General features: G+C 42.7%; 1 protein-coding gene across 6 annotated transcripts in view; it reads right to left on the bottom strand.

The window, feature by feature from the left end:
- Positions 1 to 6,569: 6,569 nt before the first annotated feature.
- Positions 6,570 to 19,317, bottom strand: part of foxp1b (forkhead box P1b) — a 168,209-nt gene continuing 155,461 nt past the window's right edge. For 4 of the 6 annotated variants that reach the window (XM_030051296.1, XM_030051292.1, XM_030051294.1 and 1 more), the window contains 7 exons: positions 17,869 to 18,073; positions 17,061 to 17,137; positions 16,249 to 16,350; positions 14,811 to 14,932; positions 13,898 to 13,967; positions 13,522 to 13,688; positions 10,585 to 10,729 (listed from right to left, as the gene is read on the bottom strand). In XM_030051296.1, coding sequence (XP_029907156.1) covers positions 10,585 to 10,729; positions 13,522 to 13,688; positions 13,898 to 13,967; positions 14,811 to 14,932; positions 16,249 to 16,350; positions 17,061 to 17,137; positions 17,869 to 18,073 — 888 coding nt within the window. Of the gene's footprint in view, positions 10,730 to 13,521; positions 13,689 to 13,897; positions 13,968 to 14,810; positions 14,933 to 16,248; positions 16,351 to 17,060; positions 17,138 to 17,868; positions 18,074 to 19,317 lie in introns of all 6 variants that reach the window. The other 2 variants (XM_030051291.1, XM_030051297.1) reach the window with 1 other exon arrangement.

The raw sequence follows: 19,317 nt of genomic DNA on the forward strand, positions 1-19,317 counted from the left end.
CATTATGACGATGCTGCCCTGCCCGTAGGGATGCATACTGCAGTCCAGCACTTTGGTAACAGCGCTGAAGCTGACTGACAGAGAGCAAAGTGAGCGTTTTGCACATAGTGTCCAATCCTGACAAATGTCTTAGATAATGCCTATATGTCCACACACAGTGAGGGGTGTGTGTGTGCATGTGTGTGTGTGTCGGAGGTGTGGGTACACATTTACAATTCACTTTCAGTAGTTTCTTTTGCATAACCTCAATTTTAATCACTTAATTTGCACTCTGTGAAGATAAGAGAATTGATTAGCCACCACTCTTCAGGAGGTTTCATGTTTGGCTTTCTATTTTTTTTTTTATTTATTTATTTAATTTTCTTTTCTTTTTTTTTTTTCACATCACCCATCTTAACAGTCGACGTGGCTCCCTGAAAACTCCTGTTGCATTTGATGCATTTGTTGGCATGCTGTTATGCGGAGATAAAACAAGGTAAGGACATTATACTCCCTAGTTAATTGGCATCAGAGAGAGAAATGCTGTTATAACTTCATAACTTCTTAAGTCATGCCTTGTGCACAGCTAGACGTACGGCGTTGTAAAAATTTACATTTTAATGAAATATTTGAATAAGCACTTGAAATTCACTCTACCAGGTCTCCCAGTTCTAAAACCAACATTTCATGTTTGTGTTTTGAATGGCAGCGTCAGAGAAATTAGCATGCCAGTCATACAGATTAGGAAGGCATCAGTGTAAAGTCACAGGCTTCCTCAATCAAGGTTCACTGCAGGTAAACACTACCCATGACATGTTTAAATGATAGCTTTTTTTGAAAGGAAAAAAAAACTGCATTAAATTTACAGGGGAATGAGAGGGCTGGCGAGGAAGAGACAGAAAGCCCATATATGAATCAGGGCAGGATACCAGTGAATAGAAATGGTTTATATTCCTTACGCTGCTGGCAATGAAGGCTATCTGCAGTCGACAATAATGCACTTTTTCAAACTAAATCTCTCAGACAAAAAAACCCACCAAACTACAATTTATATTTCAACATGACTGATGTGTTCAAATAAAAATGAAAGTCTGCTTGTTGCGTGCATTTTTAGTTCAGGAAACCAGAGGTTGTGCACTTTCAGATGATATATATCATTCACATTTCATCCAAAATACACATGATTTATGATATAGCTGCTTGCCTCAAGTCGCTGGTCTCATGTTACTGCGGCTGCATGGATTTGATTCTAAATGGTAGTGCATCATTCTGTTTTGAGCAGATTATGCTGTAATTCCATTAATCACAGATAAAAATAGCAGCGCATGTGGGGAAGAAAAGATACTTCTTGCTTCTAACAGGAGTTAGAGCATTTTCATGGCCTGTGAGCAGTGCTGGGGTCAGATATCTTCTACTTGAGTCTGTCTGAAACAAACATCGAGGGATTATTCAGCCCTCATTGTACAGATGATGACACACTATGCATGTGAATGAGCATCACTTCCTCGGGTTTTCCTCAGCAGATGAGAGGCCTATCAGGGTTTTTTTTTTGACCGTCCCAGCAGCCGCTCGGTCTCATCTGTTAATTCACTGTGACACAGAGTGGGAGAGTGAAATGTAATTATTCATGTTGTTTTGCATCTCTTCAATTATTCAAAGAAAACATTTCTTAATGTCGGATACTGGGACACGACTGGAGTGCATTTCAAACGGCGAGGGTTAAGCCGAGAGGAGAGGACATGCAGTTCACTTCATTACCTGCCTCGTTCATAGCAGAGGAACGGGGAAACAAACATTGTGTTTAAGGTACAGCGTGACCGACAAAAGTCACAACACCCTCCACATCTGCTCCGGCCTTCACACACACTTTCTGGGTGTCAGCTGTAATTCATTACATCTGACTGTGACTCTGTGTTGTCTCAGTGCGGCAGGCGGGGGGATTTCTGCAGTTCATAAACAGGGCTGTAGCACTTGAGTCTGATCTCAACACCACATTTTTTTTGGACTCGTCTCTCTCTCTTGTGCTTAATTTGACTCAGACTTGTCTCGTTATTGGATTTTGACTACGCGTTTGACGATCGTAAGCTATTTAAAACAACAACAGCAACAAAACGCTGTAATTTCGCTGGGCTTTGCTTTAATTTCTCCCCAGTGCCAAAAACAATTTAATGGTTTTGTAAGAACCTCTGTGCTGTGTGTTGTGGATCTCAAACTTTATTGCACTGATGAGGTGGATGAGCAGAGCCTCTGTACCTATTGAGCCTTAAGCAACATTATTTTTTACATCAGGAAGGACTTTGACACTGTTTATTGCCATTTTGGTTTTGAATAGCATTTTATTTCCTCTGTTCTCAGCCTTAACTCGAGTCCACCCTGTTTCCACCTGGCTTGGGAGTTGACTTGGACTTGACTAACGCAAGACAGACACGCATTAAACTGATACAGTTGTTTACCGAAGACAAAAGAGCGTGACATGACCCAAAGTGCATCCACGCTCAGGTCCCGTCGCTGCACCTGCATTAAACCGCGGTGCCGCTGCAGCTTGTGATCATCAGCGGATCCAACAACTCCCCCACCCTTAACCCTCTGCTAACAAGGGAAGGAGACATCTGAGCATCTGAGCTATTTACTCAATGAGAGTAATTACCATTGGCTACTCACAAGAGAACTACAAACTGATGTGATAAGTACCTTTACACTTTCATCTTTCTTTAGCTCCCTTTTTAATTGCTCGGGCTCTCTTTGAAACCTGGCTGTGCCTTCCAATAAAGAAGAAAGCGGGCCCAGCTGTGTGATTGTGTGTGCTGTTGGAGCCGGGGCCCATCGTATGCAGGGCCTAGCATTGTGTGTGTGTGTGTGTGTGTTAGGGGTGGGTGGGTGGAGGGGGTGGCAGCGAGGCATGCCTTCTGAACAGCAGGTGGTAATTGAAACAAAACAAGGGCTGATTAGGGAAGCGTCTGGCAACTCATGATCCAAACAGCGCGCTGCCGAGGAGCCCAAACACAAGAGCCCTGGAATAAAGTGGTCATCATCTAATTAACAGAACACGTTTTAATTACCGAGTAAACCAAGCAGTGCAGTGTGTCAATTTAACTGATGTGGTAAGTGCCAGTTTACAATATCAGAAACAGACAAATAATTGGAATCTAATTACAAGCAGGTCTATTGCACACCAGCGCCTGCAGCCCATCTTAATAAACAAATTTTTACATCAAACCATGAATAGCAAATACTGCAGGGCTGCTAATTGCCTCGCTGCAATATTGGGAGTTTGCCAGCTTTGACTATTTGAGTGAGGCTCTTGTGTGAATGGATGTGGCCGCTGCGCTGTGCTTTAATTGGGATAAAGTGAACAGCAGCGCTCCGTGTTTGTTTTTGCAATCTGAAAGATGTAAATAACAAGACGGGGTAATCTGTCTGCGTGGTTTCTCCAACGGATGGCCGGTGACAGGAAAGCAACAAGAGAAGGCACATCTGCTATCGTCACTGACGGGAGAGGCCTGATAGCTACACAAACTGCAAAAATGGAGGAAAAGTGATCATGATCGTGATGAAGTGTCTGTTGATGGACTTGTATGAATCATAATTATAAGCTTCATAAGGAAAAACATAGCATTTGGAACCGTGTTAAACACCAGTTTGTTGTATTGAATGGTTCTTGTATGAATGCTACATCCTAGTTATCAATGCTCTACTGTACATGGCAATATTGATTTATCTGTGGAAGGCCAATATTGGCTGATCATGTCACTGCACCAATATATCTGTGGAAACCCGCCGATGAGAAATGTTCCCATAATATTTCATCCACCTTTATGGACTATAATAATATCATATGTTAATGCCTCTCAGTGAGAAGTTATTGTTTGATTAATTTATATGAATGCTGCTGCCCTGCAGTGCAGAGGATGATTTAAAAACACAGAGGATTTCTTTATAAGCCGTCCTGGCTCTGAGTTTATATTATTTGATAGTTTGTGATAGACCTCATGAAAACAACATGGAAATGTGCGATCCCAAATATCGGGTGAAATACTGCCTACAAAAAGATTGGTCGTGATTTTATATCGTTTCCATTAAATCTTGTCTTTCAAAGCCCTTAATTAATAATACTCTTGACATTTATGTATTGGAGCAATCAGCTAAGCAAGAAACGATTTATGTCACCTAAAGCTTTTTAACGAATCAATGCAACTATTTGTAATTGCTTGTTTCACAAGATTAAAAGTGCTTAGACTTGATCTCTGTCTCCTGTTTAGTGGCCAACATGACCTGTGCCTCCGTCATAAAAATGCAAGTCTTGGTCATCAGCATTAGCTCCCATCTCGAAATCCATATCGCTAATATTTCTGGAATTTTAATGCTGTTGCAATTTATAGCTTATCAAATGCAGTTACCTAAATTGCTGTTAGGAAAAGACAGTTTAACTGTCTCTTTTTAATTACGATATAATTTAATGTTGAGGCTGAGGTGATAGTGGTGGCTGTGCAGGCTGGGAAGAGATGACAAACAGACGCCTGGATCAAACAAGGCTGCAAAAATAGAAAGAAAAACGCTGCAAAGACATTTTTAAAGGTGCTGTCCACAGTGCAGTATAGCACCCCCTATTGAAACAGAGGTGCCCCGTTTTTTTTTTTTTTTTTTTTTTTTTTTTTTTTACATCCTGACTTACTAGAATGAAGATTTGGGTTTTGTTTTCACTCTGGAGCTTATTTTTTCAGAAGTAGACAGACCTTATAGTATGTCACAACTATATGTATTTTAATACATATTATTTAAAAGCTTTAACACTGATAATGCTTCTAAATTAAGAAAACAAGCCTGTTGTTTGTGTTGTGAACGCTGCAAAAGGAGTTTTATGGTTGCATGCTTAAGCATATACTGTAAGTCAAAAGGAATCCATAGGAGTACATCATCATGTTGTGAAAACGTTTCTCATTTTGCTTATTTTCATATTTCCACAGTGAGGAAAATGATTCGACTTTTCTCTACGGACTGAGGAAAATGACCTGACCTGTCTTGCTTATGAAACCCTGTCAGAGCTGTTGGAAGAAGTCAAAAATGTCCTGTCTTTAGGCTACAAACAAGGCTGTTTGTCTCACTTCCTGTGAAAAGTTCACATTTTGGAGATAGAAAGGTTTCACGCCACTGCGATGATGTGCAAAATTTGGACGACCACACTGACCCTGGGTTATAATCTGCCCTGTGAAACGGTCAGCGCCCAAAATGAACATCCAGGATCCAGCTGTCTGTACTCGAGTGTGCTAAGTCAGTTTACGCCAGAGGTCACGTTAATCTGGCACCACGGAAACTTGCAGCTCTGTGTCTTCATACAAACGCCAGCTCGGGAAAAAGAGACGATGAAAGACTTGAGGAAACCGTCTGAACAACCAGCATTTTATTGCATGTTTAGAATGCTCACGTCAGTCATCGCCACTGACTACAACAGAGAGGTCTGCATAAGACAGACAAGGAATGATGAGGAGGTTACAGACTTATGGAGGTGATGCGCAGTAATATTTCTCTTTATTAAAAAAAAAAAATAAACAAAAAAAAAACAGGAAAAAGAAACCACAAAGTACACCTTCCAAAAAAAAAAGAAGAAAAAAGAAAGGAGGAAAGAAAAGAGTCGAGCTAGCTGCTGCAGGATGAGAGCACCGTGACAGCTCCTGGGCTGCCCCCTCCGTCTGGAAAAAACAAAGTGTGAGGTGACAGAGAGAAAGAGGGGGACGGAATGACACAGCAACGAACGACGGCGGGCTCGATGGTGATGAATGAATGAAACAACGGCAAATTAGCATGGGCGCCGGTGTGTGATGTCGGGAATCTGATGGCACTTACGCGGAGCACACGGCTGCATCGCTGCCGGGCTGCCGTTTGCAGTCGGCATCGAGTGAACTCGGCGTCTAACCTTTGTCAACCTGTGCTCGGCTTAAGATGTCTACCTGCTGTGCTTGGTTTTACTCATTTAAAAATAAACCGATTTCCAAATAGTCAAGATAAAAATATAGAGATTTCGATATCAACCAAAATGCGATGTCTATTCGACCTATGGCGTCACGATGACATGGATGAAGAGGACACATCTTTGATGCGTGAGAGAGAGAGAGAGAGACAGAGAGAGAGAGTGAATGAGTTTCTGAAAAAAAGAAAACAGCATTTAACAATATTCTTTACATCTTGGCACTGCATATTTTTCTTCTTTTTCCTATTAATTTCATATAAAATATCATTAGATTGATACACCCTTATATTATTACTGACCACTTTAACCATATTTTCCCCGTCTCTGTGACCCTGGAATTAGTCATGCAAGATATCTCCGTCTTGTAGAGGAAATATACCTGTCTGCCCTTTTTCTTAGAGCAGTAATCTTTAACATACAGCCACAGAAGGCAGTGGTTGGACCATCAAAAGGAAGTATCAAAAACAGCTTAACACAAAGAGGAAAAAAATCTGTACAAAATGCTTAGGTCAATGATAACAGAGAAAAGTCTGTTTTCTATATTACAGTTTAAAATCCAAAATCGGGGATAATCTCCCCCCCAGCCTGCCCCCACCCAGCTCGCCCAGATGTCTGCATGGATGACTTTTTTTTTTTTTCTTTTTTAAAGCAAGGATTACTAAGTAAAATACATTTGCAGCACAGTTTGCTATTCCAATACATACAGCAGTTTTTTTTTTTTCTCATAGCTATTTCAGTTAATACAAAGCAGTTGCGATAAAGCAAACATTATAACACAAATGTATTTTTTTGATCTTTGAAAAGAAACAAGGAAAGGAAAAGACAGGAAAAGACGAAGGCTATACTGACATGTATGTACAACCTATTGTTGGAACGCCCTCAAAACAACCCATCAATACATCAGAGAACAGACTGACAAAATGAATGGTGCCACATACAGCTGGGTGATATCTTAATGAACAAAGGCCTGAGGTTTGGATTGGTTTGGCAAAAAAAAAAAAGAAAAAAAAAAGGATGAGACCTTTAAAGATAAACAAGCTCTAATTTAATTTTCTTATTATTTTTTTTTAGTCTTTTTTTGTATTTATTTATTTTCTCTCTACAGTTTCAGACTACACATGCAAGACATACAACTAAGTGCAACTGAGTGAAATGTTTTGTATTTTTTTTTTCCTCATTTAATTGAATCATTCCCTATAGGTTTGAACTGAGGTATGCGTACTAACGGTTTTCTCATGCTGTTATCTTTAGTAATGTCAAGCTACACATGCTGAGAATGTTCTAATCTACCAGCACTTTTCCCCCTTTTTGAATACCAAGCAAACCAGCCAGAGACTGGGGCTGGTGGATGAGCTCGGCCCTGTTCTCACGATCTGAGCCTGGCTGTCACTGACCCATCCCACAGCTGCCTGGATATTAAATACATCTTCTGGAAACCACAGATTGCCCTTTTCTTAATAGTAAATGCATGGTGAACTTGGAAAAATAACAATAACAACTGCCATAAAGTACCTTGTACCCAGCTTATTAGTTGACAGGAGTGTTTTTTAATATAAAAAAAGTAATACGTTGACAGAAACTAAAAACACAATCATAAAGTCTTGCCAATCTTGACAAAGAACAGCGGAGTCCCGTCGAGATACTAGAAACCCCTAAAAAGTGGCATACAATCATTCGAAAGGATACAAATTTATAAGGAATAGAAGAAGAGAAACAAAACATTGAATCATTGTGTGGTCCAGTTGAAGTATAGAATCCATTTCACATTGTTCTCTGCAAAGCTTTTCTGTTTACCGGTATATTATCCTCATCAGCTTTTTCTACATACCCTTTTATGTTGCACAGAAATCTGCTCCTGACCAACAGCTCCCTTTTTTCCACTCATTGGCCCAAAGACAAAGTTTCCCTAATTTGGTCATAATGTAGTCCGGACTATCTGCGCCTCCCATTCAGTTTTGGTCACTGCACAAGTTACTGCAGCTGTCCTGTTCAAGACACCCCCTTTGGTTTTATAAAGTGAATGAAAGACCAGTTTGAGGAGCATATCCCTCGATTCGATCTGCCATTGGCTCGACACAGCTGAGACCAGTCCTGCCCTACGTAAAAGATCCGTTCACATCCAATGGGAGAGAATGGAGGAGAGATATTTGGCCTTATCTGCTATTGCATGGAACAGAGAACATTGTTTGACTTTATAGTTTATCTTTGGTAGTCACAGAACAAGATATCAGACACATAAACAACTAAAAATGCCAAATAAAACATAGAAATAATAATAATAGCAATAAATTAAAACAAAATCAAAGTGGTTGATTGCAGTCTTAAACGTAATGGTCTTTTAAATTGAATGCATTGGGTTTGACTGTCTACCAAACCTGGAATTGCCCTATTTTGTTGTCACCTCGCAAAAACCACAGTCCCTGTGTGGATTCCAGCTGGTCCAATGTTGGCTATTTGGTAGAGCTGGGACTGATCCAATCCAGTATCGGTATCGGGTGCCGATAATGACGTAATTCACTCACTGGATATCAGACTGACGTTACCGATCCATGTACCGATACAGATTCTACAGTCTGATGTTTTGATAAATATGTAATAATCCAATTTTAGGCCCATAGCCAAAATGTTATACACATAATTAGTAATTAAACAGTTCTATAAAGATATCCAGCAGTCTCCATATTTTTTTTTTCGGGTCTACGATTTCTGTAAGTTAGATGTAACTGCATCTGTTTGAGCTGATAACAGCTGAAAAAGAAGTGCTGTATGTTTTACTACAGCCTCATGTATCCTTAAACAGAATACCAACAATAATGATAAGATTAATAGTATTGATATTAATTATAATACTATTCACTTTTGGTATCAAAATCCAAATTCAGGTATCGGGTCAGAACTGAAAAAAAAAAAAAAAAAAAGTGGATCAGTGTGTCTCTACTTTTTGGTGACATTGAACCTTGCTGTATCCACAGTCCCTCAATGGCATATATGAAAAGCATTTGGGCCCTTACAATGGCTGTCAAATGTTGGAATGTGCAATGTTTAGGTGTTATTGCAAGTCTTGGGATTTTCCCTTGGAGAAGGAAATTAATATTTAATTTGATGCGTAATTATAAATTCTCACTAAAACTAAAAACACTGGTCATGCGTGTGGTATAAATAAAACTATAGGGAATGCACATTTCTCTTCAAGCATGGCCCGGATGAATGAAATTACAGCTTGGAAAACTCGACACATTGGATTAACAATGACAGTTGTGTTCAGGAATCACAATTAGTTGGTCTAAATCATTATCTCTGCAGTGCACACCTGACATTTTCATTTTCCTTTACAAACCAGAGCTTGTAAGTGATCAGAAATTTTGTTGCAGCTCAACATGCTCGGCCGCGAGGGGCTGTTTTAAAGTATAATTTCATAAGGATAAATCATAACCTGCATGATTTCTCTGTCATTCATTCGCATCTTAAATTAAACTTCATTGATGCGTGGAGAGAGCCTTCATTATGAGTAGTGCATTGCCGATGGACTTCATGGATGGGGGTTGGGTGGGGTGGAGGGGTGTGGGGTGTGGGGTGGGGGGGGGCACGTGTCAGGGAGGTGGCTTTCTGAAGATTGTGGAATAAATGACAGAAAAATACTACTTGGTATTTGACATTCTGCTTCATGTGTAAGTATATATATATTTATATATATAAAAGTCATGGAACAACATGAAAGGAAATCATAAACATTCATCATCAAGTGCTGACCACACAGAATCTCCACAGCATGGGCATGAGGTCTGATCAGTTCAAAGAAATTAAAAACAAAGCAACATAAACAACAGCAATGAATGATGAAAAAAAAAAAAACACATACATTGATATTTTATAACATCTCATCCCCCGAAAAGTACACCCCAAAAAAAAAAAAAAAAAGAAAAAAGTCCCTCCCACCCTCGATGGAAGCAACAAACAAATGAAAAGTGTTGAAGGCAGTGACAATGAACAGAAGTCCGCAAGCACTCTCCCTCACACACACACAGTGTAAATTAAATGTCAGTCATTCTCTCTCGAGTTTGCGGTCAGATGTGTGTGTGAGAGTGAAAGAGAAAGGGGGGGAGGGGAGAGGAAGAGAGAGAGAAAGAGAAAGAGAGAGAGAGAGAGAGAGACAAGCCCTCTGCAGTCCGTGCTCAGTGTGGTTGAGTGGGCTGCATGCAGTCCGTCCTGGCTGCACAGTGAAGGTCCCTGCCCGTTCTGGCCTCCGAATCTCCCATGCTGACCGAGAACACGTCCCCCCGTACCAAAACAAGTCCATCCAACCCACGTTGAGTAGAAATTAAGTTTGTATTCACTTTTTTTAAGTTTCACTTAAACCAAAAAGTAGAAAGAAATCAAAAGAATTCCCCCAAGCGGGACGTATTCTATGTTTTGTGTGTGTATGCACGCGTGTGCATGTGTAAGTGTGTGTGTGTGTGTGTGTGTGTTTGTGTGTGTTTTCACTATGTATTGTAATGGCACTAAAAGTCAATTGGAGACATTTGAGAGCTGTCATCAGTGGCGGAGACTGCAGTTCAGCGTTTGTATCTGCGGAGCGCTTCTGTCTCCCAGATGACCGAGACTGGCTCTGCCTCTGAGGCCGGGGAGGGAGGGGGAAAGCCTTACAGCATGTCATCGTGGCCCTGGTCGTCATCATAATCTCTGTGGTGATCGAAATCCGGACTGTGATTGGCAGTCGTCACCAGGGAGAGGGGCCCTTCGTGGTCTTCGGGGTCCAGTGGTTCCTCTTTAACGCTGATGTGATGCCTGGAAGAAAATAAGAGAGCAAAACTGTAGCAATGTTCCAGCTCCGCTATCCTTAACTTCTTAAATCCCTTTTTTTTTTTTTTTTTAACCTTTCACACACATATGCGCACACACACACACACACACACACACACACACACACACAAAGATACAGACCTGGGCTGATTCTGTTTATAAAGGAAGAAAAGGGGGAACAAAAACAAATGTCTGGCTTCAATGAAATTCTGAGTGGGGGCCTCGCTGGTACTGATGATAATTTCAGCTTTCTTTTGAGGTATTCCAATCCCGGGAAAGCTGCAGGCTTTTTATTTTCATGGCAACCGACAACAGGGTATTCACTTAGAACTGATAAATGAGGAAGATTAACAACGTGAGACGAGGAGAGGAGAGAATGGACTCTGCGGAGCGAGTGGGCTGCCGTTGTCAGCCTCCTGGTGGCGGAGAATCAACGGCGCGCTGTGTGTTCCCCTTCCTGCTCGTTAACATGCACAACCTGCGAGGCGGGTCTCCAGAGGACGACCCCAAGCCGGCTTCTATCATTAATCAACTTCAAGCAAACACAGCGACCAGACACCACCATACATGCTTTAAACTCCAGAATTAATGCATATTTTCAACCAAGTGTCAATAAGGGAAGAAAAGCGCTGGCAGGAAAGGCGCGCAAGGAGAGCAGCCGCGGCGCGCTCGGCACAACATTGTGATAAGAAACAGAGCCCTTATGAGAATAATAACGCTGTCACTTGTAAACAAGGCAAAAACATGAGCCCCCCCCAGCCCACAGCCTGGGCAAAAGAGGCACTAAAGAGATGAGATCTGCCAAATTTCTCATTACAGAAACAGAGCAGGAATAAAGCACAGGGGGAGAGAAGGCCTGGCTGTGGCAGAGAGGAGGGGGGGGAAAAAAGAAAACAACATTATGAGCAGCTGCAGGAGACTTGCCGCTGTAACCTGAGGTGCCAGCCCGCTGTAGTGGAGGTAGAGCGGTGTCAGGGCAAGGCGCTGGGCTCATTTACTCCAACAAGGGACAACTGGCACATTCTTCATCGCCCTAGCCTGCTTTTGATTTATTCACGCCAGGATGTCTGCTGTGATTTGCAACTATTGTGATGGAGATGCTCCTATGCTAATGAGCTGACATATTTTGGTGTAAATTATAAAGAGGGGGAAAAAGTAAAGTCAGCTTTTCTATCATTTTCAGATCAAAGTAACTCCACTAGGCCCGTTGCCTTGGGTCTCACTCCCTGGCTGCAGGGCAGACATGAAATTGTTATTATTATGCTATTGAACTGCATGCTGATTCCACACTCTGCTTGTAATTAGCCTTCTCTGGATACCTGACTCTCATCTGGCTGTTAAAGAGAGCTGCTTTGGTTTCCTCACAGTGTTAAAAAGCTGGATTCTGTCAACCAGCAGTGCACTGGGACATGTGGAAAACACATGTTGTTAGTGAGTTACCAGCGGTGGATGAACTTGTACGTGGAACTGTGCGAGTTACGGCATTATGGTCTCGAATAGGACGACAGCGGTGTTTTTCTAACCTGACAGTTTATGGGTTATTCCTCGAGCAAAGGGACTACCAGCAGACTTCCAGTAAGTGACAGGATATACGGTGAGTGCTACATAACATTTAACGCTCTCTCACAGCCTCGGTAGGCGTAAAACGCCGGGTGTGATCTGCTGAAAAGAGTGAAGACGTTCTTTAAAAGCAAAAAGAAAATAGACTTTATGCATTTTGTACTAGCATAAAGCTTATGCACATAATTGTGGAAAAAAGAGAGTTTGGGCTCTATCAGCCTAAAGATAGAGGCAGAGGGGCAGAGGGAGAAGCAGGCTGCCCTTAGGCCAGCACACCCATCCTGTCTCTGCCTTTCCTGTTCCACAGCCATGCTCAGAGCTATGTTCACAGTGATTAGGGATGGCACTTTCCTCTATTTGGCCAGGAGCTCATTACTGCACCTTTTTTTGTTTTCAGGCAGAATTTCCCTCTAGCTCAGACATTTCAGGAGGCCATCCCCGAATCTACCCTCGCTGCACATCGGTGGTCTGCCCCCACATCTGGAAACGATGCTGCCTGCGCCGTATTATTTTAGGCTTCAAACAACTTAGCAGACACTCCTATACAACAAGTGAATGGGGAGCTGCGGTTTCCAGGCCGACCGCAACTTTCCTACATGAGAATCTTGGATCATGTCTTCCAGACTAATTATGCTTTTGTGTTGTTTTTCTTTCAGCGGCTCAGAGGGGTTTTTGAATGTGTTGCAGCTCATGTTTCAGTGTGTCGAAGACAGCAGCTCTGTCACTTCGCGTTCTGGCATTTTGTAAATATTTTAACAAATTGGAACGGTGATTATGGCGGGGCTCAGCAGACGGCAGGACACATTTTTGAACTGCAATAAAGGAGAGTTTATAAACTTGCTGTTAAAATAACAGAGGGGCTCCGGTCTTTTCTTCCTGGCCAGTCTGGTGATGGAAGCTTCTAAAAGGTGGAGTTTCCTTTTCTACAGGGAGGCCAGCCACAGCTCTGGCCATGACCCCACACACAACCACTTCAATATCATCTCTCTTTGCTTTATATATTTATTGTCCTCTTTGGCATTGTTTCTTTTTCATCTCATGCCATATTCTGGCTGGTTTTTAGAGCATTTTGGGTGGGCATTAAATTTACTTTTTGAAATCTAAATCTATTATGTGGAGTGTGTACGTGCCAGAGGTGTATGCAGCCAAGACTCTTACTTTTCTCCCCCTTCACAGACAAAACAGCGGTGGAGACAGAAAGCGTGTGTGCCACTCACATAGCTGGCAAGGGTGAGCGTCCCGGGCTGCTGTCACTGCCGTTGCTGTTTCCATGGTCCATCGCTCCATTCATCTCCTCACGGATGGCATTGGCCAGGGAGTTGAGGGTGGGACTTCCAATGGAAGCAGTAGTGTATAGAGGTATGTTGTTTTCTGCCATTGAAGCCTGAAAAGCAAAGCTCGAAGCATTAAATGTGAAACGGAAGGAGCTGTCAGCACTTTCTCAGTCGCCCATCTTACTGTACCCATACATCCCCAAAGAACAAAGACTAGGTGACTGAGAGTATGAGGTGGAGACAAACTTATGTTTATTATTTCCTGCCTTTCTTTTGGAGTGCAGTGAAAGGTGGCCAGAGATAAAGTGGTATATTTTACCTGGAAGGCAGCAGAGAGAGCTGGACCGTAGCCCAAGCTGGTCTGAATGTTCTTCACTAAGGCTGGACTTCTGCAAACACAGAAATAACATTATACCCACAGACTTATGTCTTACCTTGCATGCATTCCTACTGTGCAGTATCACATTTCATAAAAGGAAATCAATGCACTTAACTTTATGTAACAACTAAATACATTTACTGGTCTAGTAATGTGGATATTAAGGCCCTAAGATGTTCAATCACATGACAATACCACAGAACCATCTGCACACATAGCATTTCACCGGAAAGAAAAACAGGCTGATGGAGGCAGATTTTGTGAAAGCATGATAGATGAGGGGCTAAACACAAAAGCATGATGGGGACACTGAGGCAGAGCATGCAGGTGGGGCTTGGCTTTGGGAGTTGGCAGGGCAGGCGGAAGTGCTTACTGTACGAGCAGCTCGTCAAAGTTCTCATCAGCGGCGTATTTCCGAGGGCGGCCTCGCTGTATGTGGCGGCCACGCTTAAACTCTTCATCATCAACAGTCCAAAAGGACCCAAACTCATCCTCTACTCTCACAAAGCACTTATGCAGGGAAAGGTTGGTGCGAATGGCACCCTGGGAGAGCAAACCAGCGGGGACAGCCAGATGCAGATGCAGTGATCGACAGATTACAGAAGACGGACACACAAACAGACACAGGAACAAGGAGGGGAGGGAGAGCGTGAGGATCAAAATAAAAAAATAAGCATTGTGGGTTATGGGGTATCACCAAAGGGCTTCCGAAAGCATGGAGGGAAGGCACACCAAAGCAAGCAGGGACTCTGGACGTTATGGCACACAGACAATGAGATGGAGCAGCAGCAGCCTCTTCCCATCAGTCAACAGTGAGACAGACGGCAGCCGGGGCCCTGCGGGCCGGACCTACCCACTGATCTTTTGAGGCCGTCTCTTTTGGAACTCTATTTCGTCGACTGTCCACACAGCCCCTTTTACGTTTTCTACTCGCACAAAACACTTGTGAAGACTAAGATTATGCCGGACTGCATTCTGCAGTTGGTGCAAAAACAAAGAGAGAAAAAAAAGGTTGCTATCAGTACAGTAAAAATATCTACAAGTGAAAATTTTATTTCAAAGGAGAAATATTTACACAGGAGCATGACTGGACCTGGATGTTACAGTAATAAGATCAGGAATGCACTGGCTGTAAATGGTGCTTAAGTAAAGGACTAAAACAATACATAAATATTTCCTGGTTTCCATGGCAATGCAGTCTGATTTCAGTGACATACCTTTGCTTATCAGTCACAGTGTTGCAGTTTATGATCAATCAATACCACTGAACAGAGTAAGATCTTAGCAAATTAATACTTAGACTGAATAAAAAAAGTTTTGGCTTGTCACAAGTATAGCCAAATTGAAAATACTGGGATATATTCTGCTTCAACTTGTGGTTTAAGCCGTACTTTTACAGTGTGCAGATGACACTTCTTAAATCCAGTGATCACTGAGGCATGAAAACAGACCTGTATATATATCATTCTTTTGTTATGCCAGGAGCTATACTGAGTGCATATGTATATATGTGTATGTGGTGTGTGTGTGTGTGTGTGTGTGTGTGGGGATGAGGGATCCGGTGTTTATAACTTGGATGCACCCCTATGGAAGGGCTGTCAGTAAATGTGAGAGCTCACGGAGGACCACTGAACAGCGAGAGGGTGGCTTGTGCGTGTGTGTGTGTGTGTGTGTGTGTGTGTGAGGAAGGTGGGGGAGGGTCGTCTCTCCCAGCTGCATGTGACAGATCAGCTAAAGCTTATAAGGGCAGCCTTCAATGCTTCATCACTGTCTTTCTCATTCAATGTCCCACTTTCCTTCTCTGTAATCTTTCACTGTTTTTTGTGTTTTCTTTCAGTGTGTGTGTGTGTGTGGGTGTGTGTGTGTGTGTGGGTGTTCATGTGTCTGTGGCCTAGTGGAAAAGAAAGTGTTCCTTGTTCAGAAGTGTGTGTGTGCGGGGCTCAGCCAAGAGTCACTGGCAAGGCACTGCTATGTTAAACCCATGCCACCCACCGCCAAAACATCCCCACATATTACGGGGGGATTGTTTTTTCTTTTTTTTTCTTTTCTTTTTTTTTTTTTTTTTACAAGAATGCACATTTTCCTCTCATTGGTTTTGCTGTGGGTTCAAATGTTTGCATAAGGGGTGGTTCAATTTGGACAGAATAAGTGGGGTATTGTTATAGAGTGGGTAAAGGTTCATTTTTTTTAAGTGGATAAACCTGGCTATCATTTGATTCCCCCCCGACATCAATACATCTCCATCTCTCTTTGCTACTCGTTTAAAGAAGTCTGACGGAGGGCGATATTACCTTCCATGTCGCTGCATTGCGCCTAAAATATGCAAACATTCGCGTGAACCAGTTGTAGATTTCATTTAGTGTTAGCTGCTTTTCTGGAGATTCGAGGATTGCCTGTGTGAGAGACAGAGACAGAGACAAACATTTACCATTTTGCTCCCTTCAAAAAAAAATGATCAATAATTCACAAGAGGCATCCAGGTTTGTGTGTGTGTGTGTGCTCTGGAGAAAAACAGAGGCAACAGGAAAGCAACTGTCCGTGTGATGTGTACTCCTCGCTCTGTTTATGGAAGCCTCCTCCGTTTCTCATTCCAATCGGCAGATTTGAATATATTTTCCTTTGTGGGTGTAAATGAAGGGCAAGCGAAAACATTTCTCTGGCAGATTACAGGGCAGCAATTATGGCTGGCTCAGATTAATTCCTGAGATCCCAGATTACTGTGGCCCGGCGATAATTGACTGGCCATCTTAAAACAGGTTCATCCCTACTGTTGTGTGAAATGAATTTCATAATAATCATAGCCACTGAAATGCTTAATCAAAAGCAATTGTTATATGTGGCCATTTTTTGAATCCCGTGCGCATTCTTGCACTCATTTGCAGATGGTTAATCTGCTCCTCCACGTCTAAATTGTATTTGAAATTTAACAAGGAACAAGAAGAGGAAAAAAAGTGGAACAGAAGTAGTTTATGTCCAAGCTGAATATTTATCTACTGTATTTCCTATTACAACTAGACACAGTGGAGCAGATTAAGGGCCCCGTTTCTTAAGTGACAGATTAAATGCATCCTAAGCAGCGCAGAGTGCGGGCAACAGTCCTTACCTGTCTTATTAGCGAGGCGTACGTGAACGGTGGTCTAACTTCAGCATTCATGTAAAACTCTTTGTTCTGAACGATATCTGTGCACAGGGAACAAATAACAAAGATTAAATAACTGTGTCAGCATGGAATTAAATGATCAGGTGTCAACAGTCAAGCTCCTGCCAGCAGCCATAGTGGCTGATAACACAATTACAGCTGGATTACGTGTTTGTATGTACTTATATGTACGATTTGTAGCGTGTGTGTCTCAGTTAGAAAGCAAGGGAGATGAATATTTGTCGCATTTATGTGTTGGGAAGCCATAATACCATAATTCTGGTGGTTGATTCCAATATCAGTGAAATAACATGTGGATATCGCAGCAAAAACAGAAAACCCATTGAGCACACTCTCCTTTGTTTAAAAACTTTATACAGACATTAACAACTAAAAAGAAATGTGTTTGTAGTATTGAAACATAAGAAGAAGAACACAGACCTACAACGTTGGCTAGTTGCTGTCAAAGAGAAAATGGAGCAGCCCAACAAAATACTCATTTCAAATTAGAGAGACTATACGAAATGGCCTGCTGTCACAATAAATGCAATGGTATAATTATGAGCTCTCAGTTTGATTAACAATCTGCAAGCATGACAGCAAATTTAAGTGTTTCAAGTATTGAAAGATACAGGCTAAGGCTACATTAGAAAAAGAACAGTGTTATTCAGAATGAAGTATCAAGTTGTATTGATATCGATACTAAAACCACCAATTTTTAGTATCGGTATCAATGGTATAGTCCCCTAGATGTGCGTGCATCGTGCTGTACCTGGGGAAATGGGCATGTTGTACTTGTCCGAGTAGCGCCGCCTCATGGGGCCCATGCTGTGCAGACTGTTGGCTGTGATGACGGAGTGAGTCTGGGATAAGGGTGTGAGGGGTGCCGTGGGCGTGGTGGGGGTCTGGGGCAGGCTCAGAGGAGGCGAGGCCTCGGGGGCCGACTTAGACAAGGTGACGCTGGACACCAGGTTGAGCTGCAGAGTTGAAAACCAGGCCCAAGACCAAACAAACAGAGAAACACAGACAGACAGGAGCTCCGTTAGACCACTAATTACCCCTGAGTCTCAGACGCCTCATTGACAATGCATATCACAGCTCTAATTGCGGGCAGCCCCTGAGATGATCCGTGAACGTTCGCTAAATGTTTGGAAAACAACCCCCGAGCCCTGCTCCGCCACTCTACTCCTCCTCAATTCTTCATTCTCTCCCCTCTCTCCTCCCTACCTCCCTCTCTTCCTCTCTGCCTTGTCGGGCCTGTTTCCAGTTCTCTGTTTCACTGCCTTTGTTTAATCTTTTGTCCCTCACACCTCATTTGGACCCCCTCCCCTCCCCCATCCTCCCTCTGTGGCTGGGCAGCGTGGCGGCCAGTGAGGGTGGAGTGCTGAACAGAAGATGGGCAGCCCAAACAGCTCTGACAAATGACAGTGTGATTCTCACCTACCGCTGAGCAGCCCCGCTAATAAGGCAGCCAGAGGAAGCAGCCAATCTGGGCTAATTACAAGCCGAAATTGTATTGTGAGGACTCTAATTAGGAGCTGCTTATGGAGGTGATCTGATGATTAACTACTGTATCTGACTGACCTCCATCATCAGGGCCACGACGGCCGCTGCAAAGATGGCCCCACGGTATTTTCATGGAGAGCCTCGTGGAGAGAGAAGCTAGCTTTTCCACCGAGAGCTGCCGTGTGTGTAGATGGGCGGGGTGGGCGAGGGGAAAGGAGGGATTTTAGTAATAATGGCTACAAGGTAAACTAATTATGGCAAGTGCTCCAAAGGTATAGCGTGGCTTCCAGCAGCTGTGGTGGCTCCAAACCCAGTGCCAAGCCTCCATACTGGAGCAGCAGTCAAGTGGAAAATTCTAGCCTGACCCCCTGCTCCAGCTATTAATTGGCAGGAAAACTAATGACACATATACATATTCCCACAAAATTGTTCTAATTGCTAATTTGCCGAAGGAGGCCAGTTTCCAAATTAAACATGACTTCAGACTGTGAGGAGAAGAAACAGGAAAAAATACAGAGTGAGAGAGAAAGAGAGACACAGAGGGAGAGAGAGAGAGAGAGAGAGAGAACGTGGGCAGGACAGACACAGCTCATCTTTGACATTTGTTTGCTGATTGCGTTGGGAGATATCAGATGTCAAATTTGTGCTGATAATGTGGTGAAGGTGGCGGCGGGTCTGAGGCCAGGCAGGTGAAAGTGAACAGTGTTTAACATCT

Source organism: Myripristis murdjan, chromosome 5, assembly GCF_902150065.1.
Source record: "Myripristis murdjan chromosome 5, fMyrMur1.1, whole genome shotgun sequence".
Lineage (NCBI taxonomy): Eukaryota > Metazoa > Chordata > Actinopteri > Holocentriformes > Holocentridae > Myripristis > Myripristis murdjan.